The sequence below is a fragment of the Caenorhabditis briggsae genome, assembly GCF_000004555.2.
Source record: "Caenorhabditis briggsae complete genome, chrIV, whole genome shotgun sequence".
Classification (NCBI taxonomy): Eukaryota; Metazoa; Nematoda; class Chromadorea; order Rhabditida; family Rhabditidae; genus Caenorhabditis; species Caenorhabditis briggsae.
Genome location: NC_013487.2, coordinates 8723661 through 8735254, shown reverse-complemented (window position 1 = coordinate 8735254; position 11594 = coordinate 8723661). Strand labels below are relative to the sequence as shown.

The 11594-nt window shown below is 39.3% G+C and overlaps 4 protein-coding genes across 4 annotated transcripts; 3 read left to right on the top strand and 1 right to left on the bottom strand.

Annotated features, from left to right (window-relative positions):
• Positions 1 to 396: 396 nt before the first annotated feature.
• Positions 397 to 1220, top strand: Cbr-gfl-1 (the record flags this gene model as incomplete). Its single annotated transcript, XM_002633338.1, has 5 exons — positions 397 to 527; positions 573 to 655; positions 701 to 888; positions 932 to 1019; positions 1075 to 1220. The coding sequence occupies 5 exons, from the start codon at positions 397 to 399 to the stop codon at positions 1218 to 1220; spliced, it is 636 nt and encodes a 211-aa protein (XP_002633384.1).
• A 3601-nt stretch (positions 1221 to 4821) lies between these two features.
• Positions 4822 to 8158, top strand: Cbr-mep-1 (the record flags this gene model as incomplete). Its single annotated transcript, XM_045235637.1, has 6 exons — positions 4822 to 4941; positions 4989 to 5355; positions 5856 to 6822; positions 6871 to 7352; positions 7402 to 7709; positions 7760 to 8158. 6 exons carry the CDS (start codon positions 4822 to 4824, stop codon positions 8156 to 8158), a joined length of 2643 nt encoding a protein of 880 aa, XP_045093062.1.
• A 607-nt stretch (positions 8159 to 8765) lies between these two features.
• Positions 8766 to 10421, top strand: CBG06137 (the record flags this gene model as incomplete). The annotated part of the gene is made up of 6 exons (XM_002633336.2): positions 8766 to 9181; positions 9229 to 9385; positions 9429 to 9683; positions 9986 to 10092; positions 10137 to 10264; positions 10312 to 10421. 6 exons carry the CDS (start codon positions 8766 to 8768, stop codon positions 10419 to 10421), a joined length of 1173 nt encoding a protein of 390 aa, XP_002633382.2.
• A 174-nt stretch (positions 10422 to 10595) lies between these two features.
• Positions 10596 to 11594, bottom strand: CBG06136 (the record flags this gene model as incomplete). The annotated part of the gene is made up of 5 exons (XM_002633335.2): positions 10596 to 10691; positions 10738 to 10872; positions 11186 to 11281; positions 11333 to 11436; positions 11513 to 11594. 5 exons carry the CDS (start codon positions 11592 to 11594, stop codon positions 10596 to 10598), a joined length of 513 nt encoding a protein of 170 aa, XP_002633381.2.

Genomic DNA, 11594 nt, shown 5'->3' with positions numbered 1-11594 from the left:
CGGGAAGAGATTTTAACCGGATCTAGTTGAGTATATAAGTCGGCTCAAAATCTTAAATTTAACATTTTCTACACCCTATTCCCTGAATTATAAGTGCTTATTCAGTGTACCGCTTGGGTAGTATCTTCCTCATTTTTCAAAACTATTAACTGATATTCTCTTGATCCGAATGACGTAGTGAATGAAAGTGGGCGATTCGATGGGTTTTAGTGGTGGCTTCGAACTGACTATGGCCTAGTTTTATGGGTGTCCCTACTCGATGTTTACGAGGAAGCTTTGGGGTCACATGAACTCGCACTGAATAACCCCATAAATGCATTTTATCCGTCAATTTTTCCAATCTTGCTCACAATAAGCTACAACCGATTTTAATCCTTTTAGTTCATAAATCAAACCATGGCCGAAGTTATTGAGCGCATGAAAAAGAAAACGTTGGTAAAGCCAATAGTTTACGGGAATACTGCAACTCCGCTCCTGCAAAAACGGGATTCTGACCAGCACACACATCAGTGGACTGTTTTTCTCAAGTTTGTTATGAATCCGATTTTCTCACTCAACTCTGTCATTTGCAGACCCTACTTGGCAGAAGATCCAACAAAGTGGATTCGAAAAGTGCAGTTCAAGTTGCACGAGAGTTATGCCAACCAAACTAGAAGTACGTTTTCAATATATGCAACAAATAGATCAATTTGAATTTCAGTCATTGAAACCCCACCGTACGAAGTCACAGAGACCGGATGGGGAGAGTTCGAAATACAGATTCGCATCTACTTCGTAGACAACAACGAGAAACCGATATCGGTTTTCCATTATCTCCGTCTTTTCCAACCTGTGGCCGAACTTCCATCCGGAAAATCGGTGGTTTGCACAGAGTTCTACGATGAAATCGTGAGTCATATTAGCAAAGGCAGTATTCATAAGTTTTTCACAGATATTCCAAGAGCCTACGGTTCAGATGTACAGAGCTCTTCAGGCAGGAGATGGCAAAAGACCAGATAAGCAAGCATTCCTGAATGACAGTAAGTTCAAAACAACCTGAAAGTTGCGACCTTTTTTTAAAACACTCTTTTGCAGTCGAGCATATCAAGAATCGAACCCGTGAGCTTGGCGAGGTTGCACAAAAGGAGATCGCAGCGGAAATCGAAGATCTTCGCGAATCACTGAAAGAAGCTCACAAACTGATTGTGAAGTATGCCAACGAGTGCAACGAGCAAGAATAACCAAATTCACATTGATCTCATTTAAACCCCATTTTTATCGTTTCTTGTAATATTTCGAATACTTTGATAAACCATTTATTTTTAATTTGAAAAAAAATCTGAAAAATTGAATACAGTACCGACCTGTAATATTTCAAATCGGCAAGAAATAAAAGAAATATTTAGGAACTTTTCCGTTGTTGCTGAAATTTTGTCTGAATATCGAGATCTTATCCCCAATGAAACGCCTATATTTGCAATTACCGCACGCAACTTTTGCGAAAAATTTTGTGCGGTATCGTTCCTCCCGACTCTGTTTAGTTTACTTCCAATCACAATTTGAATTTCAATTTGTCTTGAATGTACGAGAGCCCGCAAATTCTGGATAGAAATGTTCCGGGGAAAAATAGGCGGATAAGGCTCTGCCCACTTTTCCCCGGAAAATTTTCTTTCCGGAATTTGCGGGATCTCTCGTGGTTTTGTGCGCCTCGATTAGTATGCTACCGTAATACCCAACATTTAGATCAAGTTGAATTATAAACTTTTATACTTGTCAACTGCTCCTCTAAAATCCTTGATTCATATTGTCACTAGTTTTCACCCATTTCTTCTTTTTTTTCATTATTGATCGACACGTCATTGTGACGTCATAGAGTGTTCCTATTTCGAAGAGATGCAGATATTCTGCTAGAATTTTCACATAATAGTATTGCGATTTCATAGACCCAGAAATTTTAGATTTGTTCTACGACGATAACGAGAGACTTAGAGTGCGCGACCTATGCCCGCGGTTAAAGACATAAATAAATAGCATATGAAATCTAGAGAGCGTAGACGAGAGAGCATTGCGATTCGGGAGTATCAGAGAAACGCGACGTGTCGCGAAATTTTCCCAATTCAAGAAATTCCAGACTCTTCACCTTCTGATATCATATCGCTTCTTCTTGTTATATCTGTGCCCAGTTTTAAAGGCCCGTTTTCAAAACCTACCGTAACCCACCCAATTTTTGAATTTAGGATTTTAATCGGAAATTTTGATTGATTCTGCTTAAGGGTCCCAAACACCTTTCAAACTTATCAAAAAGGTCTAAAAATTTCGAACGATGAAGTCCAAATCATCACTTTTTGTTCGGTTACCGTATTGAAAAGTACTGCTTATTCAAATGTCATACTGAAAGTCTACAAAAGTAGAAGAAATGCATTTTCGGTTTTTTGATGACTTTCTCTATTGTCGAATTGAAAAAAGTGGTACCTGGAAAATTTCGCGGCCGGCTTCCCGGTCAATTTTCGAGGCCTTGCCCCAGAAACACTACGGTAGTAAACTAAACTTATTTCTGTGAATTTAGTGGGATTTTCTGAACAAAATTTACGTTTCTTGGTATGAAAATGATCGCTAGCATCTCTAGAATCTGTTTTTCATCGAAAAACCGAACTTAATTGCGAAAGTAGCTCGAACGAGGCGAAAATCTGAAATATTACGTTTTTGCCGCACTTTTTCGTAGATCAAAAAAAGCTACGCCTTTCAAATTGTCAGGTCCCACTTTTTTTAATTCAACAATATTTAGCACGCTGTGTCAGGAAGCCTGGTCGAAAAACGCGCCCCAGCGAACCCCAGAATCTCGCTGAATTCGCTGCCGAGTCTCGCTGGCTGAGGATCAAAGTTTTAAACGATGAGCGAAAAAAAGCGCGCATTGATTTGATCTATTGATAATAAATATATCAAATCTGCGCCCACTTCAAAATTATAAAATTTCTTCTGGCCTACGAGTTCGTGCAATAGTGACATTTTCGTTCAGAAGTTTTTATAGTGTCGAGTCGGCGCCTTTTTTGCAACTTTGCCGCACGGTTTTTCTTTTGTTCTATTTGTTTGCTACCGGCTATGATTCAACTATTTTTCTTTTTTCAGAGAACACTTTCTCAGGGTATAATTTATTGTTCTTACTCTTTTTTCATTTCGAATAGTATTCTTATATTTTTTCTCTATCAATAGTAATTCTTTCAAGATTCGTACATTCTAAAAAATCAGAAGAATTTTTCTATTATTAATTGATTATGGGGGAGACATAATCTTGTCTTCTTCCTAAGCAGATCAATATCTCCATATCAAGACGCACTGAATAAAGAATAATAGGAGTTTCAATAGAAAGTGAAAAAACGTAATCCATCTCCGCTTGAACAAAGTGTATTCTTCAGGAAAGTTTTGTATAAAGAGTTTGTAGTTTTCTCCTACCATTTAAGTATGAGTTTAAAGAGTTAGACAAATATTTTCTTCAGATCTTTTCAAATGTTTGATTTCCCTCGCATTTTTTTCTTTCTCAAAGAATCTTCCTACGATCGTCCAAGCATAATGATCTTCCCTTCTAACTTATTCCCATGATTACTATAGATAAATTGAACCCGGATCCGCTTTTGATTGTTTTCAATCTCCTCTAGTAATATACATTTGGCTCTACATGTGTCTGACCATGATAACGTATGCAGATGTGTTGAAACGAAAAAGTTGGAATACCGTATTCCTCCCTACATCATTCGCACTCATTCTCATTCTCAATCATTGAGACATACACAGCCTTTTTAGACGAGCCTTCTAGTTTTTCTAGCTCATTCTACGAATTTCACTATACCAAGAAGTATTGTAGTTATTGGAATTGAGTGAACTATTCTTCATCTTGTAGTTTGATGTTCTAGCGTAGTTCTAAAGCCCAGACTTTTTTGGGTTCCCCTAGGAGCTCATTAGGATTTTCAAGCTCTCCTGCTATGACGAGTCAAATTCATGATGATGATGAATCCAGTCGTCGCCACGCACGCTACACTCACAAACGCTCAATCATGCGCTCACAGAACGCTCACACGCTCACGATATACACACATTATTTCGCCTCACACACCGCACTGCCGCCATCCGCACCGCCCGGGTGGCCCCCGTACAAAGTTTGAGTTTAGGTTTTCGAGCTTTCCCATATTTAGCTCCGCCCCCTTTTTCTCAAAGTTTCAAGCCTTCTACAGTAATCTTGTGGAAAGTACCGAACATTGGTTCAGAAATGACTCGAGACTGTAGCTTTTCTCCATGATTCCACTCTTGTTAGAATAGTCTGAAAAGGGAACTCTAGATGAAAGAACCACTGCCAGGAATAAACCCTTAGTTCTCACTCCAAGGCTGCTCTAGACATAATTTTCGAAACCAATCCACTTCAAGGTATTCCAGTTAGTTTAACTTTTTAACTTTACTCTAACCCAACGTGGCACCCATTTTTTCGGCGACCGAAGTATGTCCCTGTCGACGCTCCCAACGCGGAATACCAGGACAGACCGATGAGAGAGTACTGCCCGTGAAGAGAGTTAGACAGTCGAGACAAGTGCTGCTCACCCTTCTTCTCAGCGTCAGCGGCGGCGACCAGCGGCCGAGGAAGGGGAGGGGCGGCCGATTTGGCTGCGTACCACGTTTGATACTCAGCCTACTCTACCACAGCTGGACGTTTCGCGCGTTCAAATCTGGCTTGCCGCGCGCGCTTTTTTGTAGGCATGTTTTGTCCCGATTTATCATGCATCTTTGACTGTAACTGCTGCAAGACTTCAAGTTGCCTTCTAAATCATTCAAAATTATTTAGTTTCAATTTTCAGGATGGTGACTTCAGACGAAACTGTTCTAGCCACGACGACTAACAAGACGTCCATAACAACTGAACCGATGGAGCCAAAGAGTAGCGATGAATCTACAGATTCTGAAACTGACAAGATCAAGGTGAGTCTCACGTTCAGATGACATGTGACTATAGTCCATTCTTCCAGATACTCAAAGCTGAACAACGAGAAGCTCTCACCGAAGCGACTGGCAGTGTCGAAGTCAACGGAAATGAAGAAAACGGACATGTAGAGTGTGCTACCGTAGACGAAGTTGCTCATGTCGAAGAAGATAAAGTGGAAGAGGCAACAAACTCAGTTGTCGATCTGTCATCAAATGGAAGTTCAGCAACGACTTCTGTTCCCGTAGAAGAACAGGAGGAGAAAGCAAACGAAGATGAAACAAATGACGTTGTCATGGAAACATCTGAAAATGGAGAAAATGGCAAAGAAGAAAATGGAACGGCAATGGAAGTTGCAGAAAATCCAGCAGTTACTGAAAATGGTAGCAAGTCTGATGGAGAAACCGAAACTGGTGAGTAAATGACACCGTCTACCCATCTCTTTTCCGTCAAATTCTTATAAGGTTCTCATGTATATAGTTCTTCCAAAAGCGGGTGCTATAATATCTACTGACCTTGAAGACGCTTGACAAAACCTTTCTTCAATTTTTTCGATGAAAACTTACTTGATACTTGAAAGATCAGGGCCCGGTTTTTCCACATCTGGAAAATTAAAATTTTAGAAAGTTTTGCTAAAATTTTTTGGTAATGAGACGCTAATCTTGAGAAGTTCCTTATTTGACTGAAAATTAGTTTTTTTTCTATGGCCCGGAAATTTTTTTTGAAAAGACTGGAAAAAATACTGAAACCCTCTTTTTGAGTTGATAAAATCCCTCACATTGTTGCTGGGAAAACATTATCTTAGTTTTTGAGTTATTTTAACGCTCTTACCGTTTGGGCGAGTAGGGTTATTTGAAAAAAAACGGTTCGAGAATTGTTACGGATCTCTGTTTCCTTAAGTTATATTTTTTAGACAGAGTGGCGATCAAAGATAGTCAGGAAGATGATTCTGAACCGGTAAATGGAAGCGTGAAGCCGGAAGAAAAGGAAGAAAAGAATGATACGGATGCTCCAATGGAGGAAGAAGATCAAAACGGGAAAGGAGTGAAGAGACCAGTTGAATGTATTCAACTCGATGACGACGATGATGATATTCAAGAAGTATCCCCTCCTGTTCCTGCCAAGAAACAGAAAACAGAAGAAACAAAACAAGAGCCAAAACAAGAAGCAAAAGCAGAGCCAGCAGATGACAATGAACAAGCTCAAATTAGACTTCTCGATAAACTTCAAGAATATGTTGGAGATCAGCGAGGACAACCATGCAACAAAACGCGGAAGGTATTGGATACTTTACTCGGAGCCATCAACGCACAGGTTCAGAAAGAACCACTTTCTGTCCGTAAACTTATACTTGACAAAGTCTTAGTTCTACCGAACACTATTTCGTTCCCACCTAGTCAAGTGTGTGATCTTCTCATTGAACACGATCCAGAAATGCCACTTGCCAAGGTTATCAACAGGATGTTTGGGGAAGAAAGACCGAAACTAAGCGATTCGGAGAAGCGAGAACGTCAACAAATGAAGCAGCACAACCCTGTATCTCATATGACTAAACTATTGGTGGATATTGGTCAAGATCTTGTCCAAGAAACAACGTACTGTGACATAGTACACGCCAAAAATTTGCCAGAAATTCCGAAGAACATTGAGACGTACAAGCAAGTTGCTGCTCAATTGAAACCTGTCTGGGAGACGTTGAAGCGGAAGAATGAACCATACAAACTCAAAATGTCCCGATGTGGAGTATGTGGATTCCAAACTGAATCTAAATTGGCTATGGCTGCTCATAAAGAGACACTTCATTTCACTGGATCAAAGTTCCAGTGCACACTTTGCAAAGAAACGGATACCAACGAACAAAGAATGAAAGAGCATTACTTGTGAGTTTCAGTTTTTGCTTATTTTTTCTAATGTGTTCCTTATTTCAGTGAGGCTCATCTTATCATCGCTAAATCCGAGGAGAAAGAATCCAAGTATCCATGCGCCATCTGTGAAGAAGACTTCAACTTCAAAGGAGTGCGTGAGCAACATTACAAGCAATGCAAAAAAGACTACATTCGGATTCGCAACATCATGATGCCAAAGCAAGAAGATCATCTTTACTTGAACCGGTGGCTCTGGGAAAGACCTCCAGTGGATCCCAGCATTATTCAACAACAGCAAGCGGCTGCACTTCAGCAAGCTGAGCAGAAGAAGCGGCACCAACAAGCTCTTCTCAGAGAGCAGCATGCGCAGGCTCAAGCTGCACAACTCCTCCGTAAACAGCAGTTGCAGCAACAGCAGCAAGCTCAAAGACTTCGGGAACAACAAGCACAGGCACAATATCGCCAGATGGCCCAATTGATTCAACAGCAACAACAGCAGCAAAATCGTAACAATGCTAATAATATGAGCAACAGTTTGATTCAAGGTAATTTGTCGTTAAGTGTTAACATATTCAACTGATTTTGCATTTTCAGCAATGCAAGCTCAGCTCCGTCGAAGTGGAACAGGAACAAGTCCCCAAAATTTGAATCTTCTCCAAAAACAAATGGCGGCTGTTCTCAAAAATCAAAATCCTGCCCAAATTCAAGCTCTCGTGGCTTCAATGAATAAGCAAACTCAATCTCCAAAGACGCCAACTACGCCGAAAGTGGCGAAAGCTGCAGCAACACCAACACTTCCGCTGGCAATGTCAGCTTCTTCATCATCACCAGGAGTCTCATTCCAATGCGAGATATGTGATCAAACAGTCCACGAAAAAGATAAATATTTGTCGCATCTCCAGGTAATTTCATTTTCTTTAAAAACAACTACTTACGTGATGGTTTTTTCCAGGTTCTCCACAAGCAGATGGTCGGCAAGACACTTCAAGATATGACGCAGGGTGCTCCATTAGCATGCTCTCGTTGTCGAGACCGCTTCTGGACTTACGAAGGACTTGAAAGACATCTTGTTATGTCACACGGACTCGTCACTGCTGATCTACTTTTGAAAGCACAGAAGAAAGAAGACGGCGGACGATGCAAAACTTGTGGAAAGCAATACGCATTCAACATGCTTCAACATCTTGTTGCGGACCATCAAGTCAAACTTTGCTCTGCCGAGATAATGTATTCATGTGATGTGTGCGCCTTCAAGTGTTCCAGTTATCAAACTCTTGAAGCTCATCTATCATCAACTCATCCGAAATCTGCTGATAAAAAAAAAGAAGAGCTTATCACGTTGGATGACTAGTTACTAGGAACCAAAATCGTTAATTTATTGACAAGAGCCTGTTGAAAATCTATCTCGACGATCTCCATCTTCATTCTTTTTTAAATATTGTCATCAAGCCTGCTCCCCTACTATTTCTATGAATATTCACAGTCTAATGCGGGTCTTGAATCAAAAACCATCAGTAATTCCCTCCTTCTCCTATCATAACTTTTTCTGTCTCTTCTGGTTCTTTTTTTGCACTTCCTACCTAAACAACTTCTTATCAATTGTTCTTCTTGAATGCTAACATTTTCTATCAAATTTGTCATGTAAGCCCGAACCTAAGTAACGAGAAATTTAAAGCAATTGCACAGATCCCACCCGTATCAGTATCCTTCTCTCTCTATTCTGTCTCCGCCACTGTTATTTCAAATCTCACACTTCCTCTCTTAAATAATGGTTAATTTCAATCTATGGTGTTAAGAAAATGAAACTCCGATATAAACATCTTTGTGGAATACAGTTCTAGACTATTTCTGCTGAAAATGAAACATTTTCGATTTATAAATAGAGGTTTAAACATTCTGTACATATTTCGGAAACAGCGATTCGAAAGAAAATAAATTCAACAAGTTTAGAAAGAAATATGCCGAAAAGCGCTCATCTCTATGCAGCTGTTATCACTGGTTTTGAGAAAGTTGCCTCGAGAGAGATTTCTGAGAAACTTCCAGCCACCGAATGTATCTCTGGACGTGGAAACGTCAGATTCTGTCTTGACCTGAATAGTGTTCCTGATATTCTAAAATTACGATCGATTGACAATCTGTATGTCGTGTTCTATGAAAATGAACTAGTCGGATTAACTGATATGGAAAAAGAGGAAGCGTTAAGAACAATTCAAGAACAAATTTCCTACTGTAACTGGAAATTAGCAATCGACGTGTATCAATTAGTACGAGAAACGAACATATACGGAGGAAGTGACCGAGTTGTAGATCAGATGAGAGAGTTCATGAGAGAAGGAAAACGATGTGAAGTTACAGAAAACTCGCCGAAGTTCCGGTTGGTTCTCTCTGAAAACCTAAAGCTTTCAATCGCCGATTTTTCAGAGTTACGTGCAAACGGTGTGGAGAAAAAGAGATTCATGCATTCAGCTCCATGGATGCTGCTTCGAAATTCGGTGCTGAAATAAACAACGCTCTTGGCTGGAAGTGCAGTGTTAAGGAATTCGATATTGAAGTTATGTTGAGAATTGAAAAAGATAATGTTAGTTGGAAGCCACGTCACGAAATTTGAAATCATCTTCCAGATGACCGTTATGATGGCACTAAACGACGAATCACTTTTCAAGCGGAATATTTGTGCTTATGGACCAACGACAATGCGATCCACCGTGTGTTACTGTATGCTCCATCTGGCAAATATCAAACCAGGAGACGTAGTCATGGATTCCATGTGTGGTGGTGGATCTATTCCGATTGAAGGAGCATTGGCGTGGGAGAATGCGTTCTTTTTAGGCGGAGATAATCACAAGTTGGCAATGGAAAGATGCAAAAAGAACTGGGTACAGATGGTTCTAGAACTAAAATATATTCGTATGCAAACCTAGCAGATTTTACCGTAAAACATGTAATAGAAGAGCCCTCTCAATTTTTACTTTGAGCCAATTTATCTCGGCAGCTGTCAAAGATATAAAAAAGTAGTTGATGAAATGATTCTCTTAATATCAAAAGTATTTTATCAGTTGTCTTGATATCTTGCATAGGAAAAGAGGGAATTGGGCTCAAAGATGACAATGTGGGGACCCTTTTATTACAGATTCATCAGTAGTGTGAATACCAGAAAAGCTAAAAATAAAATTTTCAGTCATCCAACTCATCGTCCACAAAATCGATCTGCGAGTTCTTCAACTGGGATGCCACTAACCTTCCACTTCGTGACAATTGCATCGATGCTCTTGTGACCGATCTACCGTAATCCATTTCAAAACTTCCATTTCTATCAACCATTTTTTTAGATTTGGAAAGAAAATCGGATTGAAAACGGACAACCGATTACTGTACCCTATTCTTCTGAATGAATGGAAAAGAGTTTTACGAAAAGGTGGACGATTGGTGGTGATGAGTCATGATAAGAGAAGTTTAGGTAGGTAATAGGTTTAGAGAGGCACCATTTTGATTTAAGATTTTCAGAAAAGGCAATTCTGGCAGACCGTTCATCATGGCATATCAAAGCTAATCATATCGTTAACATGGGCGGATTACAGTGTCTTTGTCTTTGTCTGATAAATACACAAAGTTGATTGTTGTTCCTTGGTGTCTTTTATAAAATGTTAATTTTAATATAATTTAAATTTCAAATCTGATTTCATTGGCGGGTTTTACAAAAAGGCACACGGTTTCAAAGTGAACATGATCAAATAAAGGTACCAGTTTTCAGAATGCAAATGGTGGGGTAGCTAATAAAAAAGAATAAACTAAACTCGATGGACGAAATGTAAAGATTTTTTGTTGTTATTATTATTATTGTTGGTTTTTTCGATTTCTGGGAGCTGAGCAAAGTGGAAAATCACCTGAAATCCAACGAAATAAAAACGGTTTTTTTAGAAATTTCCTTACTTCACTAGCATTAACTGCTTTCAAAACCTCCCCATTGCATCGAACAGTTTTAGCTTTTGGAGGGATTGGTTGGAAGAATATGGAACTTTGAGTTGGTACACAAACTGCACGAGTTATGCGATCACATTCTGATTTCTGAAATTCATCCAGTGTTTTGGATTCGTAATTCTGAATTCATTATTCTGCTACAAAAAATCGGATCTGTGGAAGAGGTTGCCAAAGGTCCGACAGCTAAGTTAAAAGTGTTTTTACTACGTTTCTTCTATTTTTTTTTAAATTTTTCCAGTCGGAAATTGAAACTTCTGATAGTGAAAAAACTGACTGAAAATTGACGCAAATCGAGAAATTAAATTCGGGGAATAAAAATATCCTTAGGTTACGGTAGCTGCCCCTGTGGGACCTACGGCTCCGATTTTCTGCACCAAAATAATAGTCTAAATATTTTTACCTCGATATCAGAACAATGTTGAATGAGATACGGTTTCCCAGAAGATAGACATGGAGATGATTCTACTATTTCGTAGAAAGCGTTTAGTTCAGCTAACTGAAAAAAGTATGTCCAATTAAATTCCGTATTCAAAAAGTCAAAAATTACCTGTTTTTTGTTATGTTTCCACCTTCGAAACCTATAGACACAGAATATTGTTGTGATTAATAGTGCAACTAGAATAACTGGAAGTAGAGCAATGAGGGAATAGTCTGAAAATGTGATGTTGATTTTTTGAACTTTTTAAGATCTTGAGATGGTCTTTCTCTGCGTTTTCCAACAGAATACCTGAAACAACATGAAGACGTCCATCATTGATGACGAAATCGCGATGCGATGTTTGAAATTTTCGGACGTCGAAGAAATCCAT